The sequence below is a fragment of the Mobula hypostoma genome, chromosome 21, assembly GCF_963921235.1.
Source record: "Mobula hypostoma chromosome 21, sMobHyp1.1, whole genome shotgun sequence".
Lineage (NCBI taxonomy): Eukaryota > Metazoa > Chordata > Chondrichthyes > Myliobatiformes > Myliobatidae > Mobula > Mobula hypostoma.
This window is the reverse complement of record NC_086117.1, coordinates 27,339,946-27,359,909: the sequence shown is the minus strand read 5'-3', so window position 1 is coordinate 27,359,909 and position 19,964 is coordinate 27,339,946. Positions and strand designations below refer to the sequence as shown.

The 19,964-nt window shown below is 44.5% G+C and overlaps 1 protein-coding gene across 1 annotated transcript; it reads left to right on the top strand.

The window, feature by feature from the left end:
• The first annotated feature begins 666 nt into the window (after positions 1-666).
• Positions 667-19,947, top strand: slc2a6 (solute carrier family 2 member 6). Its single transcript, XM_063073141.1, has 10 exons — positions 667-1,002; positions 3,289-3,451; positions 4,893-5,099; positions 6,712-6,811; positions 7,587-7,798; positions 13,218-13,370; positions 14,117-14,225; positions 14,977-15,162; positions 16,990-17,135; positions 19,154-19,947. Exons 1-10 carry the CDS (start codon positions 917-919, stop codon positions 19,349-19,351), a joined length of 1,560 nt encoding a protein of 519 aa, XP_062929211.1. The 5' UTR covers positions 667-916; the 3' UTR covers positions 19,352-19,947.
• Positions 19,948-19,964: the final 17 nt, after the last annotated feature.

Sequence of the window (19,964 nt, the reverse complement as noted above, 5' to 3'; positions counted from 1 at the left end):
TCATTGTGTGGTATGGGGGCTGTCTGGGTCATCATTGTGTGGTACGGGGGCTGTCTGGGTCATCATTGTGTGGTACGGGGGCTGTCTGGGTCATCATTATGTGGTATGGGGGCTGTCTGGGTCATCACTGTATGGTATGGGGGCTGTCTGGGTCATCATTGTGTGGTATGGGGACTGTCTGGGTCATCATTGTGTGGTATGGGGGCTGTCTGGGTCATCACTGTATGGTATGGGGGCTGTCTGGGTCATCATTGTGTGGTACGGGGGCTGTCTGGGTCATCATTATGTGGTATGGGGATTGCGAGGCATCAGACTGCAAGACTGTATAAAGGATCAAAGGTTCAAAGGTTCATTTCATTATTGAAGTATGTATGCAAATTACAACTTTGAGATTTGTCTTCTCCAGATAGCCATAAAATACGCAAAACCATAGAAGTAGTTGAAAGAAAGACATCAATCTCCCCCTGCACGAAAAGAAAAAGAAACAAAAACTTGCAAACAACACTCGCACAAAAACTATCAGATCACCCTGCCTCAGTTTATCAGACAGCGGGGCAAATGGCCGCGCAGCTTGCAGACTCAAAGCCCGGTATTTCTTGATCTATGAACCACCAGTAAGCTGTCACCCAACTTCAGTATCACCAGCTTAAACCAGTCCTTTTTCTCATACACCCATTTTCCTCCTACTGATTGTTTCCAAGGTCTACTTGCTGGTTTAAGCTCCTCCCATGGGCTGACGTCAATACGGAAATCCTGATCATCTCATGACAAAAATTAAATAGAATAAATTCTGTAGCAGCTATCCAAGATGAGTCATTTCAACAACTGGTGAAGCAGGGTAAAGAGGAAACCCGTAGAGGAAACGACAGAATAAAAGCCCAGTGAGGAACCAAGAGGTACTCCACTCCATCCCAGCATGAGGAACGCATTGATCACGAAAGCCTCTCCTCCACAGTATAACACCTTCCGTGATGTTGAAAGAGAACAGCAGCAGCAAACAGGGTAAGAGCTGGAATTAAGCTTTCTAAATCAGATGAAATTAAGCAAAGCTGAAGTTAAAATATGCTTTGTGTAAATGTTGTGTTTATTTTTTAAAACTGGATATTTAGTAGGAAAGGAGTAAGAATTTACATCTTGATGTTGTAAGATGTCCTTGTCTACTTTCACATAAGCTGCACCAGACAAAATTCAGTACTTGCCCGACTGCAGGAGACATTAGAGCAAAATACCGCAGATGTTGGAAATCTGAAATATAACCAGAAAATGCTGCAAATCACCATCGGGCAGTATCTAATGTGTCGTGGGAGTACGTGGAAGATCGAAAGTGGCTGTGTGCCCACAGACCTGAATTCTTTGGACACAGAGCTCGGAAAAAGCAATGCAAAAGAACTTTAAAATCATAAATTAGTGAGTTGTTTTTGTCATGTCTTCCCTCTCGCTGTGAAAAGGGGGACACCTCTTTTTCTCTTATTAGGGACAGAGAGTGCCTGTGGTATGTCGAATTACCGGGTGAACGAGTAGTGCAAGTCTGTGTCTTTGCTGCATGCTTGAGTGCTCAGTGGAGGGGGCAGATACTCTTTTGCTGGTGGAGGGGCTCGTTGCTTTGCTGCTGCTTGTGTGTGAGGGAGGCTGGGGGGGCTTTGGGGTTCTAATATTTAACTGTCATTCATTCTTTGAGGCACTCCTCTGTTTTCGTGGATGTTTGCGAAAAAGAAGAATTTCAGGATGTATATTGTATACATTTCTCTGACATTAAATGTAACTTTGAAACCTATTGAAAATGTTCTAGTGGCTGTCATAGAGTCACTGGGCTGAATGGCTGTACGTTCACAAGAATGATCCAGAATGAAATGGATAATGTATGAAGAGCATTTGATGGTTCTGGGCCCGTACTCACTGCAGTTTAGAAGAATGAGGGGAGACCTGATTAAAACCTATCGAGTATTGAAAGGCTTAGATAGACTGGACGTGGAGAGGATGTTTCCTACTGTGGTGGGCTCTTGGACCTGAGGGCACAACCTGAGAACAGAGATGAGGAGGAAATTTTTTTCTTTTAGCAGAGTGTGGTGAATTTGTGGAATTCATTGCTACAGATGTCCATGAAGGTCACGTCATTGGGTATATTTATAGGTTTTTGGTTAATAAGGTCATCAAAGTTTACAAGGAGAAGACAGGAGAATGGGGTTGAGAGGTATAATAAATAAGCCTTGGTGGAATAGTGAAACAGACTTGAAGGGTCAAATGGCATCATTGTGGTCCTGTGTCCTTATGGTCTACTACATTGTAAGGAAATATAAAGTAAAAAACCAGCAGAAATGCTGTGCTTCCCCATTTCTCTATCCGGATAAGAATCTGAAATTGAGCAATAAGGAGGTCTGAGCTGATTGAAGAATACTGGCAGAAATAAACTTTCCGGAGGTCGTGGCCTACAGTGTAGCTGATGGTGAGGTGACATCTCAGTAAGGGCTCTAGGGAGCCTGTGTGTGCCTTGGGAACTGTGTGTACTTGGAGAAGGGGACACAATTCCCTCGTGATAGAGTCATAATGATGCAGCTGTGCAATTGGGTTCATTTCTGGAGAGGTGATTATGAAAAGCAGGGAACTGGATCATTCCTGGATATTCGGGGAGAGCACGCTTGTGAAATCGTAAGTAGAATTCTAGACTTGCTATTAAAAAGGGAATTGAGAGGTTCTAGAGAAGGTGCAAAAATAACTCGCAGATTTCTTATGGGAATCAAGAGGTTGGGAAAGATCACAGATCGGCAATACTTCCTCAACGAATGACCACTAAACTATCTAATAGAGATCTTTAAGGTGATGCAATGTTCTGACAGAAAGCTGTAGAGGAAGTGTGGGTACAGGATGTCCTCATCTTCTTCTCTCTCTTCTGCACCACAGAACCAGGCTCAGTGCCAGAGACCCAATTGTCGTGGTCGTCCTCTGTCACGTCACCCCCCTCAACAGCATCCAAAAGGAGATAACGATTACTGAGGGCCATGTACAGGAAGTATGGGTGTATAAAACCAGGGGAAAAGGATATAAAATAGTCATTTACAATTCAGTAAGGGGCGCAGGAGAAGCACTGTTACTGGAGAGTGTTGACAGATAAGATACCTGTTACAATGAGTGGCTCATGCAATTGACTTCCATGCGCTTAAGGAAACCACAGGACAGGTGGGTAACATGCTGGTATGAATCCTGGAGATGGATTCACTGGACTGGAATAGGAAGGTTGAAGATCCAATGCTTTACTGCACGCTGAGAGATTCATCTACTTTTTCCTTGCAGGAAAGCCAACAACAGGCGGATGTTCCTGGCCGTATTCACAGCAGTCTTGGGAAATGTAAGCTTTGGTTATGCAATGGTCTACACTTCCCCTGTGGTCCCGGAACTGGAACATTCTCCAAACCTGAATCTTAAAATGAATACCCAATCAGCATCGCTGTTTGAGGTAGGAGCTTACGATGATTATCACAGAGGGGACTTTACTCTGCAGCTAACCTGTGCTGTATCTGCCTCAGGAATGTTTGATGGGACAGGATAGGTGAAACTCTAACCTGCATCTAGCCTGTGTTATCTTTGCCATGCCAATGATTAATGAGACATTGAAGGAGAAGTTTTACTCTGTATCTAGTCTGTGTAGTTCATGATTGTTTGATTTATTGATTGATTGATTGATTTATTGGTTGTGATACAGTGCAGAATAGGCCCTTCCAGCCCTTTGAGTAATGCCAGCCAGCAAGTCCGCCAATCACGGGCGAGGGTTAGATCGGGGGAATTGCTGGCCAGCGTTACTAATTAACCTACCAACCGGTACATCTTTCAAGTGTGAGGAGAAACCAGAGCATTAGGATGAAACCCATGTGGTCAGTGGGAGAACGTACAATTCCTCACAGACAGTGTCAGGAATGGAACCCGGATCACCCGTACTGTAAACCATAAGAAATAGGAGCAGAATCAGGCCATTCAGCCCATCGAGTCTGCTCTGCAATTCCATCATGGCTGATCCCGGATCCTATTCAACCCCATACACCTGCCTTCTCACCATATCTTTGAAACCCTGACCGATCAGGAAACAATCAACTTCCTCCTTAAATATACACACAGTCCTGGCCTCCACAACAGTCTGTGGCAGAGCATTCAACAGATACACTACTCTTTGGCTAAAAAAATTCCTCCTTACCTCTGTTCTGAAAGGTCAACCCTCAATTTTGAGGCTGTGCCCTCTAGTTCTGGATACTCCCACCAGAGGAAACATCCTCTCCATATCCACCCGATCTAGTCCTTTCAACATTCAGTAGGTTTCATTGAGATTCCACACCCGCCCCCCCCCCACATTGTTCTAAATTCCAGTGAGTACAGGCCCAAAGCTGCCAAACTCTCCTCATATGTTACCCCCTTCATTTCCAGAATCATCCTCGTGAACCTCCTCTGGACTCTCTTCAATGACAACACATCTTTTCTGAGATATGAGGCTCAAAACTGTTGACAGTACTCCAAGTGCGGCCTGACTAGTGTCTTATAAAAGCTCAGCATTATCTCCTTCTTTTTATCTTTTATTTCCCTTGAAATAAATGCCAACATTGCATTTGCCTTCTTTACCAGACTCAACCCGTAAATTAACTTCTGGGAGTCTTGCATGAGGACTCCCAAGTCCCTCTGCACCTCTGATGTTTGAACCTTCTCCCCATTTAGATTTAGTAAGATCTCATTCTAAAATACTGATGCCAATTGGTATGCTGAGAAGAAACAAATGTCAAAATTTTGTTATGTGTTAGAATAACAGTCCCTGAGCCAAGTTGAAAGAGTTACATCAACAATCTGTCTTTTAAACAAAATCTTCTTTTCCGATGTTCATACTGTGACCCTGGTGATGAACATTTTTTTCACAGTCCGTCTTCACCTTGGGGACCGCATTCGGTGGTCTCAGTGCCATGCTCTTCAATGACTTACTGGGTCGCAAACTGACCATCATGGTGTCCACTGTTCCGTCGGCCTTGGGATTTGCCTTAATGGGCAGTGCTCAGACCATTTGGATGCTTGATGTTGGCCGTGCACTGACTGGATTTGCGGGGGGAATGGCAGCTAGCTCCATCCCGGTAAGTTAGCAAAGGATAACTTTCTGTCAGGTCCCTGAAAACACAAATTCAACCTTTCTACTTTGCTGGAGGAGCTGAGCTGGCCAGGCAGCATCGGCAGCTCTTCTCCAGCCGCCGCCTGACCTGCTGAGCTCCTCCAGCACTTTGTGTGTGTTGCTCTGGAGTTCCAACATGGGCAGACTTCCTCGTCTTTGTATTTTGATCGTGCACAGCTAAAGGGACAGGAAAATCTGAGAGTGAGAAAGAGATGAGATCAAGATTAGCTTTAATTGTCACATGTACATCGAATCATTCAGTGGGAAATGCATCATTTGTGTAACCAAATCAGTGAGGATTCAGCCAGTTTCTGGTGCCAAAAGAGAATGCCCACAACTGACTAATCCCAGCCTGTATCTCTATGGAATATGGAGAAAACCAGAGCACTCAGTATGAACCGACATGGTCATGGGGAGCACGTACCAACTCCTTGCAGACAGCAGCAGGAATTGAACACCCTCAGCACTGACCATCTGACAGTGTGACACTCCCTCAGTACTGTCCCTCCGACAGTGTGACACTCCCTCAGTACTGTGCCTCTGACAGTGTGACACTCCCTCAGTACTGTCCCTCTGACAGTGTGACACTCCCTCAGTACTGTCCCTCTGACAGTGTGACAATCCCTCAGTACTGTCCCTCCGACGGTGTGACACTCCCTCAGTACTGTCCCTCTGACAGTGTGACAATCCCTCAGTACTGTCCCTCCGACGGTGTGACACTCCCTCAGTACTGTCCCTCCGACAGTGTGACACTCCCTCAGTACTGTCCCTCCGACAGTGAGACACTCCCTCAGTACTGTGCCTCTGACAGTGTGACACTCCCTCAGTACTGTCCCTCCGACAGTGAGACACTCCCTCAGTACTGTGCCTCTGACAGTGTGACACTCCCTCAGTACTGTCCCTCCGACAGTGAGACACTCCCTCAGTACTGTGCCTCTGACAGTGTGACACTCCCTCAGTACTGTCCCTCCGACAGTGTGACACTCCCTCAGTACTGCCCCTCTGACAGAGCGGCCTTGTGCAAAGACTATCCCTCCAATAGTGTTGTATGCCCTACACGGTACAGAGGTGTCAGGTGCCTGCGTGCCCTGTGTGCAGGGGCCAGACCTCCTCCCTGTCCTCTGTATTCCAGCCTGAGTCCGAAAGGAGTTCAGTTTCTGTGTGTCGACAGCGAGGAGGCACTCCATGAGGCTTGCTGTTGGAAAGGCTATGTCCTGGCATAGAAAGACTTACACATTCCACTCTCCTTTTTGCAAGACGGCTAGCCAGTGGTGGAAGCTGAAAGCGAGAGTGACAAGCACTACCCACTACACTACCACACTAGATGCATCACAACAAACAGTTGACTCGGTTCTCTAGTGTAGACATTATCTCAGCCCAGGAAGAGATATTCTCTCAGTCATAGGGGAACACCAAGACTTGTTGATGTCAGCCACTCGGAATCACAGGGGTTAAATCTAATATGCAGCTATTTCTGTTGAGTTTCAGTGTGTCCCTCATGGAATCGTCTGCTCCAGACATCACCCACCAAGTCCTGTGATCAGCAGGTTATTAAACGTACCCTTCCTCTCCTGCAGGTCTACATTTCTGAGATATCAGTGGTCAAGCTGAGAGGAAGACTGGGCTCTACCTCCCAGTTTATGCTTGTCTGTGGATCACTTCTGCTCTATGCATTGGGTGAGGAATTCAGTACATTGGGAATGAATGGGAAGGCCTTAATCAATTGGGATTCTAAAATATGGGAGGGAAGGGATATCTCTTGGTTGATAAAACCCACTGAATTGTCCGAAGACATGACTGAAGTTGGGAGAGAAAGAATCTTTCGGAAGTAATCCCTGGGGACTTCTAGAGGGCATTTGATAAATTCACTCATTGATAGTCTTAACTAAGGTTTTTGTTCATGAGATTCAAGACAAATTATGAATCGGGACAGGAAATTAACTGGTTAGGAAGGACTCTTTATGTGAAAGGTGCTAATGATTTTCAATTTTGACGTGTCCGTCACTGAGCTTTGTGAATTTAGACAGAGATGCTAAGATACGTATCAATAGATCAATGTCTACGATTCGAGAATAGGTTGAAAAGGGGGCAGAAGAAAAGAAATCTTTGGAGTGGAACAGAACAAAAAAACCTGGGAATCTTTGCTCTCTTCTGAATGTTGATGATAACTCCAAGATGGATTAATTTTTATATGAAATGATGGGGGGGGGCGGAATATGAAGTTATGTCACAGATTTTAATGAATGCCAGAAACGGCACGAGGTATAATCAGCCAATTCCTGTTCCTGTCTCCCACTGGGATTATGGGCATTGAAAGAGGGTAGGAAAGGCTTGGCCCCAATGGGAATAGGTGGGAAAGAATTGAAATTATAATGGAATGGAAGTATTCTTCTTTATGTGCAATTTCTTTGGGAAGAAGTACACTGACAGGAGTCCTTTGATTCTTTTCCAGATCTGGTCCTATCCTGGCGTTGGCTGGCCGCGGTTGGGACAATTATACCAGCAGTATTGGTCATTATTTTGTGCTTCATGCCGGAATCCCCTCGCTATTTAGTCTCCAAAGACCGCGACCATGAAGCTGTTCAAGCACTCATGTGGCTCCGGGGGTCGGATTTTAACTACTTGCTGGAGTACAGGGAGATTCAGGAGGCTCTGGTTGGGAACGTAAGTGGAAAGTCTTTCTGTCTTGCCAGCAGAAGCAGAGACACCATCGGGATCAGCAGTCGTTTTATCCCAACAGTCACTCACTCAGTAAAATGAAGACATTCCAGATCCCTTCCCATTCCCATCGGGATCAGCAGTCGTTTTATCCCAACAGTCACTCACTCAGTAAAATGAAGACATTCCAGATCCCTTCCCATTCCCATCGGGATCAGCAGTCGTTTTATCCCAACAGTCACTCACTCAGTAAAATGAAGACATTCCAGATCCCTTCCCATTCCCATCGGGATCAGCAGTCACTTTATCCCAACAGTCACTCACTCAGTAAAATGAAGACATTCCAGGTCCCTTCCCATTCACTCCCATCACAAAGAATTCCAAGCTCACACCGGAATGTAGAAACATGGTTCAGGCAATTAGCCTCCAGCACTCAATGAGTTGCTGGCTGATCTGTGAGCACAACTGTCAATGAGGAGAGTTTATTCTCACAGCAGGGACCACTGACAAATCACAAGGAAGCTTGGATCGTGTGGATGGAATGAGACCTCCTCGGCTGATGGGCATCGATTCTACAATAAGAGTTTTTTTTTTGCTTGGAGAACCACAAAAGAATCAGTATATTATTCTCACATTTAAAAAAAAATTATCTCAAAGAAATTGTATCAGCGCTGGTTCAATGGGGAGAGAAATAGAAACATAGAAACATAGAAAATAGGTGCAGGAGTAGGCCATTTGGCCCTTCGAGCCTGCACCGCCATTTATTATGATCATGGCTGATCATCCAACTCAGAACCCTGCACCAGCCTTCCCTCCATACCCCCTGATCCCCATGGCCACAAGGACCATATCTAACTCCCTCTTAAATATAGCCAATGAACTGGCCTCAACTGTTTCCTGTGGCAGAGAATTCCACAGATTCACCACTCTCTGTGTGAAGAAGTTCTTCCTCATCTCGGTCCTAAAAGGCTTCCCCTTAATCATCAAACTGTGACCCCTCGTTCTGGACTTCCCCAACATCGGGAACAATCTTCCTGCATCTAGCCTGTCCAATCCCTTTAGGATTTTATACGTTTCAATCAGATCCCCCCTCAATCTTCTAAATTCCAACGAGTATAAGCCTAGTTCATCCAGTCTTTCATCATATGAAAGTCCTGCCATCCCAGGAATCAATCTGGTGAACCTTCTTTGTACTCCCTCTATGGCAAGGATGTCTTTCCTCAGATTAGGGGACCAAAACTGCACACAATACTCCAGGTGTGGTCTCACCAAGGCCTTGTACAACTGCAGTAGTACCTCCCTGCTCCTGTACTCGAATCCTCTTGCTATAAATGCCAGCATACCATTTGCCTTTTTCACCGCCTGCTGTACCTGCATGCCCACGTTCAATGACTGGTGTATAATGACACCCAGCTCTCGTTGCACCTCCCCTTTTCCTAATCGGCCACCATTCAGATAATAATCTGTTTTCCTATTTTTGCCATCAAAGTGGATAACTTCACATTTATCCACATTAAATTGCATCTGCCATGAATTTGCCCACTCACCCAACCTATCCAAGTCACCCTGCATCCTCTTAGCATCCTCCTCACAGCTAACACTGCCGCCCAGCTTCGTGTCATCCGCAAACTTGGAGATGCTGCATTTAATTCCCTCATCTAAGTCATTAATATATATTGTAAACAACTGGGGTTCCAGCACTGAGCCTTGCGGTACCCCACTAGTCACTGCCTGCCATTCTGAAAAGCTCCCATTTATTCCCACTCTTTGCTTCCTGTCTGCTAACCAATTCTCTATCCACATCAATACCTTACCCCCAATACCATGTGCTTTAAGTTTGCACACTAATCTCCTGTGTGGGACCTTGTCAAAAGCCTTTTGAAAATCCAAATATACCACATCCACTGGTTCTCCCCTATCCACTCTACTAGTTACATCCTCAAAAAATTCTATGAGATTCGTCAGACATGATTTTCCTTTCACAAACCCATGCTGACTTTGTCCGATGATTTTACCGCTTTCCAAATGTACTGCTATCACATCTTTGATAACTGACTCCAGCAGTTTCCCCACCACCGACGTTAGGCTAACCGGTCTATAATTCCCCGGTTTCTCTCTCCCTCCTTTTTTAAAAAGAGGGGTTACATTAGCCACCCTCCAATCCTCAGGAACTAGTCCAGAATCTAACGAGTTTTGAAAAATTATCACTAATGCATCCACTATTTCTTGGGCTACTTCCTTAAGCACTCTGGGATGCAGACCATCTGACCCTGGGGATTTATCTGCCTTTAATCCCTTCAATTTACCTAACACCACTTCCCTACTAACATGTATTTCGCTCAGTTCCTCCATCTCACTGGACCCTCTGTCCCCTACTATTTCTGGAAGATTATTTATGTCCTCCTTAGTGAAGACAGAACCAAAGTAATTATTCAATTGGTCTACCATGTCCTTGCTCCCCATAATCAATTCACCTGTTTCTGTCTGTAGGGGACCTACATTTGTCTTTACCAGTCTTTTCCTTTTTACATATCTATAAAAGCTTTTACAGTCAGTTTTTATGTTCCCTGCCAGTTTTCTCTCATAATCTTTTTTCCCCTTCCTAATTAAGCCCTTTGTCCTCCTCTGCTGAACTCTGAATTTCTCCCCGTCCTCAGGTGAGCCACTTTTTCTGGTTAATTTGTATGCTTCTTCTTTGGAATTGATACTATCCCTAATTTCTCTTGTCAGCCACGGGTGCACTACCTTCCTTGATTTATTCTTTTGCCAAACTGGGATGAACAATTGTTGTAGTTTATCCATGCAATCTTTAAATGCTTGCCATTGCATATCCACCGTCAATCCTTTAAGTGTCATTTGCCAGACTATCTTAGCTAATTCACGTCTCATACCTTCAAAGTTACCCCTCTTTAAGTTCAGAACCTTTGTTTCTGAATTAACTATGTCACTCTCCATCTTAATGAAGAATTGCACCATATTATGGTCACTCTTACCCAAGGGGCCTCTCACGACAAGATTGCTAATTAACCCTTCCTCATTGCTCAAAACCCAGTCTAGAATAGCCTGCTCTCTAGTTGGTTCCTCGACATGTTGGTTCAAAAAACCATCCCGCATACATTCCAAGAAATCCTCTTCCTCAGCACCTTTACCAATTTGGTTCACCCAATCTACATGTAGATTGAAGTCACCCATTATAACTGCTGTTCCTTTATTGCACACATTTCTAATTTCCTGTTTAATACCATCTCCGACCTCACTACTACTGTTAGGTGGCCTGTACACAACTCCCACCAGTGTTTTCTGCCCCTTAGTGTTACGCACTCTACCCATATCGATTCCACATCTTCCCGGCTTATGTCCTTCCTTTCCATTGCGTTAATCTTATCTTTAACCAGCAACGCCACCCCCCCTCCTTTTCTTTCATGTCTATCCCTCCTGAATATTGAATATCCCTGAACGTTGAGTTCCCATCCTTGGTCACCCTGGAGCCATGTCTCTGTGATCCCAACTATATCATAATCATTAATAACAATCTGCACTTTCAATTCATCCACCTTGTTACGAATGCTCCTTGCATTGACACACAAAGCTTTCAGGCGCTCTTTTACAACTCTCTTAGCCCTTATACAATTATGTTGAAAAGTGGCCCTTTTTAATGCTTGCCTTGGATTTGTCGGCCTGCCACTTTTACTCTTCTCCTTACTACTTTTTGCTTCTACCCTCACTTTACACCCCTCTGTCTCTCTGCACTGGTTCCCATCCCTCTGTTGTGAACTAACCTCCTCTCGCCTAGCCTCTTTAATTTGATTCCCACCCCCCAACCATTCTAGTTTAAAGTCACCTCAGTAGCCCTCGCTAATCTCCCTGCCAGGATATTGGTCCCCCTAGGATTCAAGTGTAACCCGTCCTTTTTGTACAGGTCACACCTGCGCCAATCCATGTCAAGAGACAGAAAGTAGGTCCCACATCAAAGGTTCACAATCAAAGCTGGCATCAGTGAGCAGGACTGAGGGAGTGTCACACTGTCAGAGAGACAGTGCTGAGGGAGTGTCACACTGTCAGAGGGATCGTACTGAGGGAGTGTCACACTGTCAGAGGGACAGTACTGAGGGAGTGTCGCACTGTCAGAGGGACAGTACTGAGGGAGTGTCGCACTGTCAGAGGGACAGTACTGAGGGAGTGTCGCACTGTCAGAGGGACAGTACCGAGGGAGTGTCACACGGTCGGAGGGACAGTACTGAGGGAGTGTCACACTGTCAGAGGGACAGTACTGAGGGATCTCACACTGTCAGAGGGACAGTACCGAGGGAGTGTCACATGGTCGGAGGGACAGTACTGAGGGAGTGTCGCACTGTCAGAGGGACAGTACTGAGGGAGTGTCACACTGTCAGAGGGACAGTACTGAGGGAGTGTCGCACTGTCAGAGGGACAGTACCGAGGGAGTGTCACACGGTCGGAGGGACAGTACTGAGGGAGTGTCACACGGTCAGAGGGACAGTACCGGGGGAGTGTCACATGGTCGGAGGGACAGTACTGAGGGAGTGTCACACTGTCAGAGGGACAGTACTGAGGGAGTGTCACACTGTCAGAGGGACAGTACCGAGGGATTGTCACACTGTCAGAGGGACAGTACCGAGGGAGTGTCACATGGTCGGAGGGACAGTACTGAGGGAGTGTTGCACTGTCAGAGGGACAGTACTGAGGGAGTGTCACACTGTCAGAGGGACAGTACTGAGGGAGTGTCACACGGTCAGAGGGACAGTACTGAGGGAGTGTCACACGGTCAGAGGGACAGTACCGAGGGAGTGTCACACTGTCAGAGGGACAGTACCGAGGGAGTGTCACACTGTCAGAGGGACAGTACCGAGGGAGTGTCACATGGTCGGAGGGACAGTACTGAGGGAGTGTTGCACTGTCAGAGGGACAGTACTGAGGGAGTGTCATACTGTCAGAGGGACAGTACTGAGGGAGTGTCACACGGACAGAGGGACAGTACTGAGGGAGTGTCACACGGTCAGAGGGACAGTACTGAGGGAGTGTCACACGGTCGGAGGGACAGTACTGAGGGAGTGCCACACTGTCAGACGGCAGTACTGAAGGAGTATACCGTTTTGAACAGGAATGGTATTACTGCACCACAGTGAGGTGTTACTGATGTAAGTTCCAATTTTTGGAGAAGTGAGTAGCTTGAGGGTTATTTGGGTTCTGAGATAACCATGTTAAGAAGCTGTACGTGAATACTGCTGGGGCCCTGTGTCATTATCCCTGGAAAAACATCATTCCATTGGATTATCCAATCGTTTATCTCATTATTATTTTTGCATTCTAGTCATTTTCTGTAGTTTGTACTGCATTCCAATACTGTGAAAGTACTTCTCTTTCCCTTTCCTTCCAATGTGAGATTGTGGCTCTTTGACTCTGACAGGTGAAAAAAGTGTCGTGTACCGATCTGCGCCAGGCCTTTGTCTACAAACCCATGCTGATTACCCTCACCATGAGGGTGTTTCAGCAGCTCAGTGGAATCACTCCCATACTGATCAACATGCAGCTCATCTTTGATAGTACATCTGTAATTCTGGTAAGTAGCAACTCTGCTCACCAACACCATCCAAACAAACGAAACACCAAGCTTGCTCTGTTCCCAGGACCTGTTCATCTCCCACTGCCCCTGACTGTTGCCTTCCAGATGCAACTCTTCTGTGCCATTGTCTACAGAAAGAAGAGAGGGAAGGCTTGTGATAGGACGCAGACAAAAGTCGTCAAAGTAACAGCAAAAATGAGGAATTGGACCGGAAGTTTCAAACATCAGGAAAAGCTGATTTCCTGAGGCTCATTACTCTTGAAAATGCACAGAGAGACAGGACCTAATGGGGGTCTGATGATGTAGGCATGGAATGTTTCCACTTGTGGGGAAGGAAACCATTCTAATATCATAGTTGAGAAATGAAACAAAGAACGCAAAAGACATGCTTTTACCCAGACAATAGTAAGAATGCTGTCAGACGGAAGGACTGGGAGGAAAACCTAAAATGTACTTAAAGAGAATCATAGAAATCTCATCTTGCAGCAGTTAGTGCTCTTTAAGGAACAATCGAAGTACTAATTAAATGTTATGAGAATTTCTGCCTCTTAGGCAGAACTCCAGGCCCCTCATCCCAAGTGATAATCATTCTTTCATCCCTTCTCCATGACTTCAACTATTTACTTTAAATATTTACCCTCTGCTAAAGGAAAGATGTCTTTTACATTTATTCTACCTCCCTCCTCTTTCCCTCTCTCCCCCCACTTCCTGTTCTGCATACTGACAGAGGTATTCTCTGTTAGAAAGGGTCCTATGATGCTGTTCTGGTGGGTGCCATTCGCTTGGTGTCTGTGTCGATTGCCGCCTGGATAATGGACAAAGCCGGAAGACGGAAACTTCTCTTTGTGTCAGGTACAATAGAAAAAAAGCTTTAAAGTTGCACAGTGAAATTGCTTTGGCTTCTTCTATGGTACATGAACAGATGCAGTGGCAATGATAACACAGAAGGAGAAGCAGTTCCATCATTGGTCTGTGTTGATTTGCTAGGGTTTAGAAAGGATTTCTTTTTTGTAGTGAAAAGAAGCAAATTTGCTCATATTCCACCAATAGGAATGTCTGTGAAGACTGGCTTAGGTGTGACTCCTGTGGTCCTATAGAATACAAATGGGTCTTGGACCAAAGTTGCCAGAGAATAGTAGAGCTGGTGGCTTCAGAACTGGGGTGAGGTAATTGAGAGACACTGGAAAACCAGGTTTTCCTGGCAAAGTTGGCAATTATTGCCCAGTTCCTAAGGAGTTGGGTTATTGATAGTATGGTATTATTTCAATAGCTCTAGATCACTCCAAAGGTCAGCTGAATCAACAGTGCTGGTGTGGGACTGGACACACAAATGGGTATGAACCACATGATGGAGATACACAAGTGAATCTTGTGTGTTTTTATGATAATCCATTAGCTTTGGTTTTCTTCTCCTGAAAGTTCAATGTAATTTCAACTTTTCAGAGTGGGATTTGAGCTTGTGTTGTGCTAAATGGCTTTCTATACCAATTAAACATTCTATTATATTGCTGTACTTTTCAATGTGGGTGCTATTGTTCAACAGGTCTTGAATCACTGTAAACTGCAAGGACTCTCATGTTTTTCCTTCTCCTTCCCGCACCAGGTATAATTATGTTTATGTCAACACTGACTTTTGGAGTCTACGTCAAAGTAAATGATGTAAGAAGTAATGTAACCAACATTAGCACTGTGGAGAGTGGCCACTTAACTGTCGAGCATCTCTTTCAGACCAGCACAGAAAAGTGGTTAACCCTCATACCTCTCGTCAGCATCATGGTTTACATATTTGGTAAGTCAGACTGCAAGTGTTTTATTTAGGGGTCTGTAAAGGAAGTTTTACTTTATGCCAGATCTATGTTGTACCTACCATAAGACTCTGAGGTATAGAAGCAGAATGAGACCATTTGTCACATTGGGTCTGCATTGCTATTTGATCAGGTCATTTTTTTCTTTCAACCCCATTCTCCTGCCTTCTCCCCATAACCTCTGATGCCCATACTAATCAACAACCTACCAATCTCTGTGTTAAATATTCCCACGGATTTGGCCTCCACAGCTGTCTGTGGCAATGAATTCCACATATTCGCCACCCGCTAGCTAAACAGGTTCTTCCTCTTCTCTGTTCTCAAAGAGGTCCTCCTGCTCTGAGCCTGTGCTTTCTAGTCCTAGAATCTCCCACAACTGGAAATATCCTCTCCATATCCACTCTATCTTGGCCTTCCAATATGCAGTAAGCTTCACTGAGATCCTCACCTCTCATTCTTCTAAACCTCAGCAAGTACAGATCCAGAGCCATCAAACGCTCTTCATACATTAATCCTTTCATTCTCAGGACTATTCCCGTAATCCTCCTCTGGACCAGACTTTCTTCAATGCTCGCACATTCTTTCTTAGATAGGCTGTGCAAAGCCAATCACAATACCCCAATGTCTAACCAGTGCCTTATAAATCCTCAGCATTATATCCTTTCTTTTATATTCTCGTCCTCTCAAAATGAATGCTAACATTGCATTTGTCTTCCTTTAACCTTTACAGAGTCCTGCACAAGGACTGACTCGTCCTTTGCAGCTGCGATTTTTAATTCATTCCCCATTTGGATAATAGTCTACATCTTTGTTTCTTCTACCAAAGTGCATGACCATCCACCTCCCTACACTGTATTCCATCTGCCACTTCTTTGCCCTTTCACCCACTCTGTTGAAATCCTTCTGTGGACTCCCAGCTTCCTCAACACTACCTGACGCTCCACCTATCTTTGTATCGTCCTCAAACTTGTCCACAGAGACTTCAGTTCTGGCATCCAGATCATTAACGTGTAAGCTGAGAAGTAGCGGACACAACACCGACCCCTGCAGAAACTCACTAGTCACTAGGCAGCCTTTATTTCCGTTCTATGCCTACGCTAGTCAGCCATTCTTCTGTCTATGCTAGTATCCTTCCCGTAATAGTTTCAGGCAGGTTAGCAGCCTCAAGTACAGCACCTTCTCAAAGGCCTTCTGAAAATCCAAGTGAGCAACTATCTTACTTGTTGTTTCTTCAAAGAATTCCAACAAATTTGTCAGGCAAGATTTCCCCTTAAGGGAACAATGCTGACTTTGGCCTATTTTATCACGTGCTTCCAAACACCCCGAAACCTCATCCTTAATGATGGACTCCAGCATCTTCCTGGCCACTGAAGTCAGGCTCATTAGCCTATCATTTCCTGTCTTTTGCATCCCTCGCTTCTCGGAGTGGCATTTACCTGACAGTGCTTGGTGGAATAATGAGGTAGCATCATTAATACAATGCGCTGTGTTTGCTATAACCAGAATAAAGGGTTAAATTCCAAGAGCATTGCATTTAGCAGAGGTAAGCTGCATTTATAAGTTAAGGGCAAGTGTCTCACAAGGAGATGAGGAGTCGGTGTTAAAAGCGAGCATTCAGTAAAAAGGAAATGGTGCTCGGGGTGAGTAATGTCCACAGAAATGGCTTCATTGCACTAATGGCTCCTCACTTGTTTCTAAGAAATATTTTCACGTTGTTATTTGATTTCTTTTCCCCGTCCTATTCAAAAGACAGCTTTGTCATTTGCCTCATTGTGACTAAAGACTTTTATCTCCTTTTCACCTGTACATAGGCTACGCCCTGGGCTGGGGACCAGTCACTTGGCTGTTAATGTCGGAGATTCTTCCAATTAAAGTCCGTGGTTTGACGTCGGGACTGTGTGTCATCGTCAGTTATATCACAGCTTTCATCCTTACAAAGTGGTTCCTGCCAGTGAAGGTTTGTTTGTCCTAATGTAACCATGAAGAATTCACTTTCTCTTGCATTTCATGGGTTTCTGGGATACGTTTTGTCTCCTGACCATAGGAAAAAGTCCATATACAGTACCTCGATCCTCTGAATATCCAAAAATCTTCCAAGCTTGATTAGTGACAGCCCGCACAACTCACTTGCTGCATGAGAAAATATCTTCTCTTCCCAGTCGTAAATGGCCATTCCCTTATCTTAGGGTGTGACCCCTGGTTTTGTTTGTTTATTTATTTATTTATTGAGATTCAGTGCAGAAAAAGTCCTTCCAGCCCTTTGAGCTGTGCAGCCCAGAAATCCCCAATTTAATCACTGCACAATTTACAATGACCAAATAATCTACCAACCGGTTGGTCTTTGGACTATTGGAGGAAACCGAGCACCCGGAGGAAACCCACATGGTCACGGGGGAACGTACAAACTCCTTACAGACAGTGATGGGAGTTGAACCCGGGTCCCTGGTACTGTAAAGTGTTGTGCTAACCACTGCATTATCTCAACATGCCTGCCTGGCAAACCTGGCATGAATTTTATTCATTTCAATGGGTTTTTGTCTCTGGAATCAACTTTACAAACTGTTGTTTCATTCCCTCTGTTGCAAGTTTATTCTACCTTTAGTAGAGAGACTGGATCTGTCCATGAAGTTGTAGGAGTGGTCACATCAGGGCTCTGAATGACTGCAGTAATGTGTCTTCACTGCAGGCTCTCAGATGCTCTTGCAAGAAAGGCCAATATAGCATTTGCCTTCCTATTTGCTGGATGTTCCTGCAGTTTGGACTTCATATGTTTCTGTGCAGGAACATTGAGATCGCTCTGACTTCACAAACTAGAGACTCACTTTCAAGCATTCTACAATTCAGTGTTATTTAATCACTTTTGAAAACTATTTGCACAATCTATCTTCTTTTTCACATTAGTTGTTTGTCTGTCTTTGTTATTTATAGTTGTTCATAAATCCTATCACATTTCTTTATTTTTCTTTAAATGCCTAAAAGAAAATGAATCTGCAGGTAGCATACACGCTTTGATCATCTGAGTTTGAACTTTGAACAACAACAGTTTTCAACCTTTCACCATTTAGCACAATATCTACTTTCCCTACTAAAGAAAATCACTTCAAAATTTTGCCACAATATATCACATCTGGCATATCCTTACCCATTGACTTAGCCTGTCCATATACCCTTAAAGCCTCACTGCATTGTCCTCAAACTCAGATCGTCACCCTGCTTTGTATTAACAGCAAACTTGGTCATAGAACACCTAGTCCCACATGATAGTGAAGACATTTTACTGCAGCCATACAGAGCCCAGGGTGAACTCGCCCACAACTTTAGGAAAGATCCAGTCTCTCTATTTAAGGAAGAATAATCTTGCAATAGAAGGAATGAAACAAAGCTTCGTCAGATTGATTTGAGGGACAAATGCAATGAAATGTCAACAGTTCTCCCCAGGCATAATTACATATAACACTGTGCTAGCCCTTGAGACACAGCCACCTTACCCTAAATCAGCCTGTTGTCCCTACAATTCTCTTTTGTTAACTAGATCATAGAGGATTAATGAATTTTGTTTGAACTACTGTGTGGCTCCTTACCAAATCCTCCTGAAAGTCCAAGGCAATCAGTCCTGCTGAAGGGTCTCGGCCCGAAACATCTACCGTTCTCTTTCCCATACATGCTGGCTGGCCTGCTGAACTCCTCCAGCATCTTCTGTGTGTTGCTTGGATTTCCAGCATCTGAAGACTTTTTTCTTGTCTTGATATTTTTGCTTATTTATTTAGTATTATTATTTCTTTCTTTTTGTCTTGCACGGTTTGTTGTCTTTTGCACACTAGTTGAAGGCTCAAGTTGATGCGACTGTACTCTATTATGGATTTACTGAGTATGCCCACAAGAAAATGAATCTCTGGGTTGCATTTGGTGACATACGACTTAGATAATAAATTTACTTTGAACTTTGAAAGTTAACTGAAAACTACTCTTTTTCAGAAATCCTTTGGACTCTCTGTACCCTTCTTTTTCTTCTGTGTGATATCCATATTCGCTATAATATTTACTGCTTTCTGCATTCCTGAAACCAAAGGGAAAACCTTGGAGCAACTTGAGAGAGAGTTCCGGAACCTGAAGGATTCCCCTAACAATGACAACAGTTGTGTGGAATCTGGACGTAGGAGAGCTGGAAGTTAAAATTATGCAGCATTAAACTCTTATTTTCTTCATCCCTTCTGAGAGCAAACCAGTCCTGAACTAAAATTCTTCTTTGCCTTTTCTTCGTCACCTGCTGTTGTGCAAGGGTGTTTGGTGTAGGGGCATCTCCACACATTACCTGCAGGACTGTCGCATTTGCAGGTTAGATACAGAGCAAAACCTTCTCTTACTGTGTTTCTCAGGCTCTGCCAGTGGAGCTACAGCATGGGTCAGATAAAGCTCCCCCCCCCCCCCCCGTGCTCATTCAGTCAGACTTCCAATGAAGGTAGCATTGGGATATACTCTGCTGAGAGTTCGCAGCCTCTGAAGGTGACGAACGTGAAGACTGGGAAAAACATTTCCCCATACTTCAGTACTTTATATGTGTGCAATGCTGATGCTGGGAGCATGGCGACATTGCAAACATGTCACAGTCCTTGCTGATTCAATTTAATGAAACAAATTTATTTTGCTGTATGTTTTGACATACATGTAATAAATCAAGCTAACCTTTTAAAAGAAAAATCTTTTAAAAAGAGGTGCTGAAACAAAAGATGGGTAATTCACCCACAGACACATCCAGAGTGTAGAAATGTACTGGGTAAATCTATGT